This window comes from Perna viridis, chromosome 1 (genome assembly GCF_037379345.1).
Source record: "Perna viridis isolate PV_CMFRI_1.1 ecotype Kerala chromosome 1, ASM3737934v1, whole genome shotgun sequence".
NCBI classification, from domain to species: Eukaryota; Metazoa; Mollusca; class Bivalvia; order Mytilida; family Mytilidae; genus Perna; species Perna viridis.
Genome location: NC_142445.1, coordinates 6,561,815 through 6,573,820, shown reverse-complemented (window position 1 = coordinate 6,573,820; position 12,006 = coordinate 6,561,815). Strand labels below are relative to the sequence as shown.

Sequence of the window (12,006 nt, the reverse complement as noted above, 5' to 3'; positions counted from 1 at the left end):
ATAAAATCAGCAGATATGGGTTGCTTTTTCGTAATAGAAAATGAAATGCTTGACTTTGATAAATAGTGGAGATAAAAATCATTCTAAATTATAATCACAAGATGTCTCCTGTTTCTATATTCACCTCTTTACATTAAATTAAATGTCGACTTGATACGCTTGACTGAATCTTACAATGTACTTACTTACTTGTAAACATCTAAGAACATTTACTAAAACACTAACCATATCTACTTGTTCACATGACATTTTATAAGAGGACAAGGCTATTAGTGTTATTAAGTGAGGCCTTAAGTGCAGGCAAGTTTTCTTTATGAATTAAAGTGAGTATGTTGTAATCTTTTTTGTTTGTTTTATTCTTTATAATGCATTATGCTTATTTTATGTTTGTTTATTTGTTTGTTTTTTTGTTTGTTCTATCTCCAAAATTATTAATATATTTGCTATACAATTGGCATTTGTCAGATTTGTTTATTTGGAAAATTCTAAACAATTTCAGGTAATCTTTGATCAAAATCTTTGCCTTTTGAAGTAGCTTGAATAAAACTTTCGATATCTTCACTCTTATACACATCTATCACACAGCTTTACAAAGACTTAAACGTAAATAAATGCTGCTGTATGCACATGGTCATAGACCGCGAGAAATCTAGTGAAATATAGTACAACGTTGAACCGTTTGATTGGCTACATTTTTGTTCAGTTTGGTGGATTATTGTTTCAAAAGAAAGTAGTGATTCCTATGGGCACTCATTTTGTAACTTTGCTTGTGTATCTTTTTCTCCACTTTTTAAAAAACAAAACTTACTTCCAAAAAAGCTAGACAAGTCTTTTAGTTTCATTTTTGAAATATGTATATGATGTTTCATCACTAATTATCATAGATTGGGTAACTTTCTTAATCTCAATAAACCAAAATGGTTAGAAATTAAAGCCTCACAAACACAGTGAGGTCCCGAAATTGACAAAGTGGAAAACTGTCAACTCTCTATGAAAGTTCGTATTTTAGAAAAAAAAACAATTACCATCCTATGAACAGTCCCGTTCTAAATAAAAACTATCGTAGGGAAACAGAGGAGTACTGGATATGCAGACTAAGTACTGCAATACCTTACGGATGCATAGACAACATCAAAAGTATAGGAAACCTTTCAAGCCAATATAACAATGATATAAATGTGATGAATTAATTTGACAAGAATCACATTATATCACCGTGGACGAACTTAAATGAGCATAATCTGCTCATACTGAGTTCATCCGGGGTTTGAAGTTGAATTTGTGCTGTTTTTTGTAAACACATGAATTTAGATTGGTTAAAGACCGTGAAAGTTTTAAGTAGGCCAATGAGTGCCAAGGCTATATCAGTTATCAAAGACTTCGATGAAGCAAAAACCTTGTCTACTACACATGACAATATTGTTTTTGTCTGCAAAACGTTTTATATCCAATTTTTGTTATCACAGGTAGACTTAGAAAATAATAACAGTGATAAGACCTATACTGCTACTACACTCTCCAAAGAGATAGTGGAAAACTCTATATTTGTGCTATCCTCTTTTGGTCTCTCTACCACGGACGATGATTGTGATTTACAGTCTATGTACTGGATTCCTAAACTCCACAAGAACCCATATAAACAACGTTTCATAGCTGGATCTGCAAAATGTACCATCAAACCTCTTTCAAAACTTTTAACTTCTATACTCACAACTGTCAAAGAGGGTCTGCAGTCCTGCCACAACACTTTTTACTCCCGTAGTGGTACTTTTAATCCCCATACCCAGTTAAAATTCCGACTTAAAAACATTATACATCGTTGTTTTTCCAAAAAAGATGGTACACCTAGATACAAATATATAGTTCTTTGCAGAGATTCCTCATACTTTGTAAGAAATAAATCCAAATCATCTTCCAAATATTCAGATGAAGATGTTTACAAAATGCTGGAATTTTTAATCGACAACATTTTTGTCCAGTGTGGTGGACGTGTTTTTGAACAAACGGTCGGCATTCCAATGGGAACCAATTGCGCTCCTTTACTTGCTGACCTTTTCCTTCACTCTTATGAAGCTGACTTTACAGCTGATCTGATCAGAAAGAAAGAATTTCGTTTGGCTAGATCCTTTAATCTCAGTTTCCGCTATATAGATGACGCATTATTTCTAAACAATCCTAATTTTTGGGATTTGATACATCGCAACTACCCCAAAGAACTTGGGAAAGAGGATACTACAGACACTGTGAAGTCAACCTCATATCTTGGCTTACACTTAGAAATCGATTGTAAAGGAAAACTATTGACCAAACTTTACGAAAAATGTGATGATTTTTTCATGCAGAATTGTCAACTTTCCTTTCATCTGTGGCAACATCCCTTCAGCACCTGCGTATGTAGTGTTCATATCACAACTCATACACTATGACAGAGCTTGCCGAAGCTACGCAGACTTTTTGTATTGCGCTAGAACTCTAACAAATAGGCTTCTGGAACAGGGTTATGCTGCTACAAGATTTAAGTCATCACTACAGAAGTTTTATGGTCGTCATCATGATCTCGTGGATTGTTATGGTGTATCCGTCTGCACCATGAAAACTGATTTATTCAACAGGTCATAGTTTTCCTTTCCTCGTTTGTCTACCCCGGACTTGACTTTTTATGAACAACTCGGCGTGTGTTTCTAGAAAAGCAGAGGGCGCTTACCCTACCTGATCCATGCTCCTAGTTTTTAGTGCAGTCCGAGTTGCGCATTTGCTTTTGTTACTTTGTATGTATGATTTTAGTTACTTTATGTTCTTTGTTCTGTATATCTGTTTTCTATGTCTTGTTTTTGTCCCTGGAGTACATTCTTTTGATTACCGCTATAACCTTGGTTCCCTTGATTACTCTATAATGAACGCGACTACTTTGATTCTCCATACTCAAATATCATTTCCCAGTGGTGACATTCTCATTGCTGCAGTGTGTAAAGTTTCTTTCTGTCAAATCGCACGCTTTTCTATGAATTGCAATCATTACCCTCCTTAATCGGTCTCGGTGATTTACAAACATGATATGTTGCCCAGAGACTGAAGTAACTTCAAAAGCTCTATGGTCGTCAAGATGACCTGATTGAACGATATGGAGTGCCCTTTTCTGATATTTTGATTAACGACCTTTATATATGATGTATACTCTTCCTCTTTCACCGTGGACAAACTTAAATGAGCATAATCTGCTCATACTGAGGTCATCCGGGGTTTGAATTTGAATTTGTGCTGTTTTTTTAAACACATAAATTTATTAACAATTCCTGCAAAACATTGATACCCCCTTACAGCCCAGGGGAGCTGGGTTCCCTGCTATTACACCTCTTGTATCCATGGACAAATCACACCCGTTTCTGAGGGTTTCTTTTTGTACACGGAACAATCTAAATGTATTTCTTTTGCTTTTTTGTACTGCTATCCTACTTTTAAAAATACTGCATCACTTATATGAACCAAACGCTCTATTAATTATATGAACTGATAGAGAAACATACATTAACAAATTAAGCAATAGATCGGAAAGTATCAATAACTGACCGTTATCTGAGGTACACGGACTTTAAATTTCATGCGTCACTAAATTTGAAGTGTAGTTTAGAGCACGTGACTGATACTTTTGAAAGTGTGTGGATATATTATTTAAAATTATGTAAGTAAACTCTATATAAATGATGATGACATACAATAAGATGTCAAAAATGCACAATAATTCGTTATGCCTTAGTTGAATAAATATGGTTCCTACTTGGGTTCTTTAACGTGCGAGAAACGTGGCATCTTTCCCAACACGGTGCACCACTATGATTTGCAGTCAGGTTTTTCGTATTATAGCCTAACAACCCCAGCATATAACACGATAGAGGTACCCCACAGAATATGTTAATGAAATGAAAACATACTCTCGGCCAAAAAAGCTATTCAAATATCGTACACAATGAGGGTTTCGTGTATCTTAGTTTGGAATTGGAGTGGAAATAACCACTTTCAGAAGTTTTCATAATTTAGGTAGTTCGAGTCATTTTAAAAAACAATGCATAAATAAATGAAAGTTTAATTTTACGAGTATTACGATTTGTAGAAAGAAGACACAAGATGAGTCTTTCTTTAAGGAGAGTTGCTAGAACGATGGGTACATTTATAAATATTTAAAAAGCACTTCGACACAATTGAATTATTTCCTTAGTGAAACCCCAAAATATCTATTTCAAGAAACAATAGTTGAGAAGTCAAGGATTTTTATTATTTCGGGCTATACTTCCTGTACCGGTTGACGTAGACTATTTGACATAAAACACTTCAAAAGTATATATCACTTCCTTATAATAAACACAAAAAAGTTTTTCCGGAGTGCGTCCTTTTCTTATTAATAGTAAAGTAAGTATTCTTGTCTTTTTATTGCATACATGTAAAATGTATTTGTTTACTGTAACTTCAAACGGCATTTAAACGATTGTTTAAATTTCTAATATAATCTCCCCCTATTTTATGCATTTCAAACTTTAAAGGTATCGTGATTTTATCAACCGATTTGGTATGTCGATAGTCGACTGATATCAGGTGTATATATCCACCATGAAGACAATTTCATTGTCTTACAAATAATCAAGAACTTTCATTGTGCATTTTTTAATATATTTATTCGATATTGCAATAATATAAAATAATATTCCTTTCAGGACTATTATTTATTCAGCATTATGTTTTCATGCGCATTTGACAGATAAATAAAGTTTAGGACAACCCACTGACCCTTTGTGGCAATATTCTGTCGGCTATTTATTTTTAGCCGAGCGCTCTTGAAAATTATCAAAAATATGGGGGAAATTTGATTTGTCAACACTTTTCCAAGAAATGTATCAGAACGGAAAAGGGGTTAGACAAAAGACAATTCAAAAGAATTCGACCTGTGTTCACTATTTATCTGATGTCTAATAGGTCAGTAAATAAATAGGAATTTTGTCATTCTCTATTGTCAACTATCCGTTTTTGGATGGTGATGTTCCCTTGTCAGCATCATATATTGCTCTTATTTGTAACCTTGTTTCGGATTTAAACGAAAGGAATCTTTGTATAACCTAAAAATTCCTACATAAAGGTTTTCGATATCACAAGCTCGTAAAAATGTTCACTAAATTTTTCAACCGATACAAGGAACTCCCTCTCATATTCAGATGTTTTTGTAAAGGATTAAAACGCGTGAATAACTTTCACCCTTTGTTTTACGGGAATATTCTACACAAAGCACGGAAAGCTCGATGCTCACCCAATAAGTTATCTAAACCTTTGAATAGGCTCATTCTTAAGGGATATAGTTATGATATTGTTGTCAATTCGTTAAGGATAACATTTTTTTCGGTATTAACAATGATTAGCTCATAATGTCTTTACATACAAATTACAATAACATTTAAAAGCAATTTTTAGCATGACATGGGTTGTGTCTTTGTTCTATGACTTACATGTATTATGTTCCGTGATTCTCAACCCCGCATGGGATTGATTGATTGATTGATTGATTGTTGGGGTTTAACGTCCGAGCAGCAATATTTCAGCTATATTCAGACGATGAACATGAAATGGGTGATAAAATGAACATGAAATGATAGTGAAATGAAAAAAAGGAAGGGACACAAGGATAATAGGGTCGACAAACTTTGACTGCCACTAGAAAAAGGGGGGATGGGTAAGGTCGGGCAATTTAGCCTACTGTGGCGGAGCGCAAAGGTTCCTACTCATATCTAATACCACGGCAGGGTTCATTAACGTGCGAGGAACGTGACATCTTTCCCAACACGGTGCACCACTATGGTTTGCGGTCAGGTTTTCCGTATTATAGCCTGACAACCCCAGCATGTAACATACCAGGGGTACCCCAGTTCACCACCTGGGGCACACATCCCAGCTGCTCTGTGGGCAACCCGGCTAGATTTCTGAGCACTATTTAGTCGCCTTTTACGACAAGCTTAGCGCTGCTGCAGGCCTATTCTTTTACACCCGGACTTGCACGGGGCACCCCGCATGGGAAGAATTGGGATTCATTTTACATACAATGGGGACATAACTTTTGGTTTAAACTCGTCTTGAGCTGGCATGTCAGTAGTCCTTAGTTTGTAATTTATGTTCAGTTTTTTTTAATTTCTTTTAATTAAGTAGCCAGATTTTAAGGGAGGTTTGTGATCACGCATTTTGCCTTGTACCAATATCAGGAATTTCTTGCCTCTGTATGGCTTGTTTCGTTTTCAACTTTATTCATTTGTGTTTCTTGAGTATATACTCCTACGCTGTACCTGTGTAAAATAATGTTTTGGGAGCAGCTTCTGTCTGTCATGTGGTATGAGGATTTCCTCGACGTTCATTGAAGACCAATGTGAGGCTTTTGACTGACATTTTTATCCCGGAGGGTTGTTGTCTCTGTGACCTATAAACCGTACCTATTTTCGTTATATGTAACCTTCCTTTAGCTTCGACGTATTCTGACTTGTCAACTATGAGAAAACAGATTTGTTAATCATTTGCAGAGTAAAATAGTTCGAAAGGAATATTTTTTTTTATTTTTGACCAGGTTGTACGAAATGACCATCTTTGGGACAGTTTACGTTTCATGAAATGCAAAGTGTAAATTGCCCCCAAAGTGTTGGTCATTTTAGTATAACTTGGTCAAAAATTAAAAAAAGAAATTCTAATCGATTAAGGTCAAAAGTCAGATTTGTCTCTTCATCAATGCCTTATTTAATTGCGTAATGCGGAACGATCGATATTAATAACGTCACAGTACCAAAATAGTTAATGGAAAATGACCTATCTTGTCCAGATGAGAAATAAACAATTAATTAAATTATTTTGTAATACAAACGAATTAAAAGTGTATTATTTTTAACTCAAGTATATTAATTATTTAAAATTGAAAAAAAGTTCCAAATCTTTAATGATATAAGCAAGTTGAAAGCGTGTTATTTTTTAAAATTTAAAGTATATCAATTATTGACATAGTAAAAAAGTAAAAATATCTTTAATGATGACAGTCATGTTATTTTTTAACTTTATTATTAACCTAAAACGTTTTATTTACTTTGGGAGTATTTCTCGTATATGTTGTACTTGATCTTCATGTAATGTATTTTCATCACTAATTGAACTTCTTAATTATTATTAAAGGTAAATCTATGAAAATAACTTATTTCACTTAAGACTATTTCTTTTTACATTTTCCTCAAGTGTATTACTGCGCGTTTGGTAAACCATTCTGTATATAAAGCATAGTAACTCTTTCCTGTATTGTGGTTACTGTGACCTTCAAAAAGCAGTTTTCATAAGTGTTGTTTGTGTTAGTTTCTAAACTTAATTAGACCACGTGTCTACCGAACTACAAATGAAAGATGTATGGTAGTTTAGTCTTAAAATATTGAATCCTCTCTACAGCATCTGTTTGTTTCATATGATGGATTAATATGTCAACAACTGTGAATGAAATTTCTGTGGGTTGTTTGTTTTTTTCTATGAAAGGAATTTATCTATTCTCTGAAAGGTAAGGCTATGTTCGTCTATTGTGTGGGATTCATTTGTTTAACGTATAAGATTTGTACTTCCAGAAGATACAAAATATTACAAAGTTCCTTTATTAGAGATTTCATACAATTATCGTTACCCTATTCATCATTTGTTTTACTTGTACTATCGTTTTGGTTCTTTGAATTTTTTATTGTCCTGTTCAATCTAATTTAAAACTATCCTTATTAATATCTATAGTGACTTAATGCATGTTCTTAATGTTTTAATTCATGTATTGTATATTATTACAGGCAGACGACTTCATCAGTTCCTAAAACTTGTGTCCTATAACTTTTATTAATCATAACAAATAAAATTATCGTTAACAAACTATAATTACACGCCCAGAAGTTTTTGATAAACTTAATTAAAATCTGTAAATATGGTTGGTGTCTATTGTTTACTTATATCATTACAACCATATTCACATGGGCGAGCAATTTATAATCTTAAGCAAGTTTCGATCACTTGAAAACAATTCAGGCTTTGATTCGGGCTTTGTATTTCATTCAGATATTTTTAATCTTAGTTATCGGTTTTATCTGTTTCCCTTACCAATGTCCTTAAAATTAACTTATTTGTCCGCTAAATGTCTGACTTTTTCCATTGTTTTCCCCACATAAGCATCTTTTTCCGCTTTCTATAATGAGATCTGTCAGTGGCGCTTGTCCTCAACTTTTGAAATAGAAACACTAAATATTTCCTTATGGAATATAACAATCTATATATATGTAGTACATTTCTGCGATAAAAAAAGCAATTTAATTGCAGAAATGTGCATAAAAGCATATTTCTGCAATTAAAAAAAACAACTTTTTAATTATTGAGTTCTGAAGTTATCCTATTTAATTATGATAGAAATTTAAATGCAAATCTATTATTAATACAATATGTGCAAGCAATGGAAAACCTGTGGTCAAATCTGGAAACATTTAAAAGAAAAGAACACATTGTAATGCATGTTCGCAAAAACAAACGATGACGACAGATCGGAAATATTACCCTTGTTGTCGGGATTAAAATGAATGGATCGACAAGTATATGTAGATGTCGGTCAAAATAACTGATTCATGAAAAAAAATCTGTAATGTGCTTAGCCCTACGAAACGACCTCAATTTGATTTGGGAAAAAGAACATAAAAAGTAGTTTAAAGCACACGTATCTGTCTGTATAGGGTGTAACTATCGTCTTAACATCAGCCTCTTCTATATGTATTCTGAATAGTTTTCAAGAGTTTAACCTTTTTACTATACTCTGTAACTTAACAATACGATTTTTTGGATTTCAGAATAAAAGGACAGAAACAATTAAAGCCATTAAATGTATGGGACATTCTCGTAGGGACTTCTGATAGATTAATAATTCACCGTTAATTTTAAACGAAATGATTCCAGCTCATTGAGGAATGCTTTATTAGCTGTCTATGACAACAGTACTGAAATAATCAATTGTTGTACAATAGTCCGACTGTCTGACTTAAATAACATGTATTGAAGAAGCAGAAAAACATTAGAGGTGTAAGTTGTATCACAGATCGTGTGAGAGCCACTTCCCGGCGGAGATAAAACGTTGTAAAATGCGTAAAAAACACGTAGATAAGTAATGGAATTCATATATTATTCATTAAGTTTACGGAACGGGATTCTGGAAATAAATGTGGGGATTATCCAATAAAAAAAGGAAATACATTTAAGCAACGAAAGGAGAGTCGTGATTTAAACTAACATGCGCTAGACACGCACGCTGTAAAATATCATGGAATGCTTAAGATGTTTATGGGATATGGAATAAGATCGTTATTAATGTAAGAAGGTGACATTACTGTGGTATTACTTGTAATATGGAGGTAAACTCAACACCACGAATCTTAGAAAATACCACACTTATAACAACGAAATCTGCAACTTCTTTGTCGCCATTGGTACCAGCATTGATGTTCTCAAGTGGAGCTATAGGAAACCTGGCAGCTTTAGTTATATTACTTAAGTCAAAGAAAGAAAGTCGACGGACGTTATTTTACAGGCTAGTTGGACTTCTTGCATTTGTAGATTTGTTGGGAACAATAGCAACTTCTCCGGTTACATTTGTACAGTATGCATATTTTCCAAACTGGTATGGGGGTCGGGAGTTGTGTAGTTACTTTTCTTTCATGTTGATATTTTTTGGTTTGGCGACAATGTTCATCGTATCCGTAATGGCTTTGGATCGTTATGTTGCACTTTTACATCCCTATTTTTATGCAGGTTTTGCGTCGCAAAAAAGAGGAATTTACATTTTGTTTGCTTTATTCGCATTCTCGATATTAATGGCTATTTTGCCTCTCACTGGTGTGAACAAAAATGTTATACACTATCCTGGAACATGGTGCTTCTTTGATTTCCGGAGTGAAGATATGGCGGGGAAATCCTTCGCATATATTTATTCTCTGACAGGAATAATTATCATAGTTCTAATAACTGTTTCAAATGTAGCTGTGATAGCCGCGTTGGTTCAAATGAGAGAATCATCGAAAGGAATATATTGTAACAAGGATGAGATATGTCGTATAGACAGAGAAGTCCAAATGATGGTGTTCTTGATAGGGGTGGTGTCCATATTTATCATCTGCTGGGCCCCGTTAATGGTAAGTTCTTTTTACACTATTCAAAAAACTCTATTCCAGAAGATATGAATGTGATGTGGTTCTTTTTACTAAATACGGTTAGATTAAATGGAGAATCTGATTTTTATGTTATGAAAGGTTTGTACCTCTGACAATATTTTTATTCTGCTTGATATTAATGAAAAATATATCTTAAATGCTCTTTCAATATCAATTTTGTCTAACTAAGAGTTTCCAAGTATATATTGTCGAGTAATTTGAACTGTTTAACATACCAGTGACCAAGCTTTAAGTTTGCATAAGATTTCAGTTTTTCTTTACCTAAACTGTCCTGTGTATAAATCAAAAGGTGTATTAACGCTTGTTATGTATCAAGCAATCAATACTCGATATAAAACATGTCCCCAGCTACGTTTGCATCCAATAGCCCTTTCACTCCCAAGTGATGCTAAATAGTCGTGACGAACATCACGCAAATTGAAAGTTTAAAATAAAATAGTATGTTAATTACAAAAAAAACATTGAACCTTCTCTATGATTTACGGTTTAGGAGGATCACAGTGTCAGGTTTTTCAAAAGAAATCATGTAAAAATAATATAAGCTTTACATTTTTACGATTTTTCCGTCTTTTACGACAATGATATTATTCATTAAGTCCCACTAGCGGCAGCTATAACTGAGATTACAGGCATTTTACCGGTATTTCTATACAATAAGCTGGCATACATTGTAATCATTCAACCCAGGTATCTGTATTAAGGGTTCTACTCTTGACAATGATTTTGATTGCAATTCTATAAGACCTAATTAGTGAGAGACACTGGAAAATAAATGGAACCTACAGTTAAACTAATAAAGTTATATAGAAACTAGGGAGTCTACGAGCGAAGTTAAAAGAGAAAATCAATTCACATAATAAAACTGTGAAAAACGTTGGAAATGTCAGGAGAAAAAAACGTATTGTTACCGATGACAGGGCCCAAAATATTGATTCAAATAATGAAACTACACAAATATTTCATCAACATAAAACTCTTCAGCTTCAGCAGTGGAGTGAAACTATATGAACAATATATATTACCTCCACTTTAAGTGTATGTATAGATCTCCCTTAACTGAAGTTGTATACCATCTTAATACAAAATGTAACTTAACCTCTTTATATTTTAGGTTATAGTATTACTTTGTGCTACTGACACTATTACACAAAGTGATGAACTGGACATTCTTGTTGTTAGGCTGGCTTCGTTTAATCAGATTCTAGACCCATGGGTTTATATTATTCTCAAGAGAAGACATATTCTGTTCTGTATGCGCTGGGTGTCTAAATTGATCAGAAGTGCTAAAGGTACACTGACGTTACAAACAACAAGTACCAATAATGAACAACCGGAAGCGAAACGACTTTCGGTAATAGGGTTGTCAGACATTAGTGTTTCCTTCGAGAAATCACTATCTTCAAGTTATCGACAAGAATGTACACGATTATGATTCATTTTTTATAAAAATTAAATTGTTGATTTAATTGCAGTGTGTTTTAGATATATAGTTTTTCAATGAACACCACGTGAAAACAGATTTTTAAAGATACACTATAAAACAACACCATTTGAACCTTTAATGACCTCGTCCTTCCATAAAATGCATTGTTATACAATATCGTATACAATCGAATATTTCTTTAATCAAAACTTTGGTACGAATTTCTCAAATATAGCGTTGTAACATTGTCTAGCAATGTAATTGTTTACGACTAGCATTATTTGTGTCATCTGATGGTCTCAGGTGACTACTGGGTCATAAATAAAACTGATGAACATTAGC

At 33.6% G+C, this 12,006-nt stretch overlaps 1 protein-coding gene across 4 annotated transcripts; it reads left to right on the top strand.

Annotated features, from left to right (window-relative positions):
• The first annotated feature begins 206 nt into the window (after positions 1 to 206).
• Positions 207 to 11,707, top strand: LOC148627012 (prostaglandin E2 receptor EP4 subtype-like). Of its 4 annotated transcripts, none has more exons than XM_088565564.1 (3): positions 207 to 323; positions 8,868 to 10,202; positions 11,353 to 11,707. In XM_088565564.1, exons 2-3 carry the CDS (start codon positions 9,420 to 9,422, stop codon positions 11,671 to 11,673), a joined length of 1,104 nt encoding a protein of 367 aa, XP_088421690.1. In that variant the 5' UTR covers positions 207 to 323; positions 8,868 to 9,419; the 3' UTR covers positions 11,674 to 11,707. The 4 variants fall into 4 exon arrangements, with proteins under 4 accessions (XP_088421690.1, XP_088421699.1, XP_088421707.1 ...); XM_088565573.1 differs by lacking the exon at positions 207 to 323 and adding an exon at positions 3,612 to 3,679; XM_088565581.1 differs by lacking the exon at positions 207 to 323 and adding an exon at positions 4,303 to 4,404.
• The last annotated feature ends 299 nt before the right edge of the window (positions 11,708 to 12,006 follow it).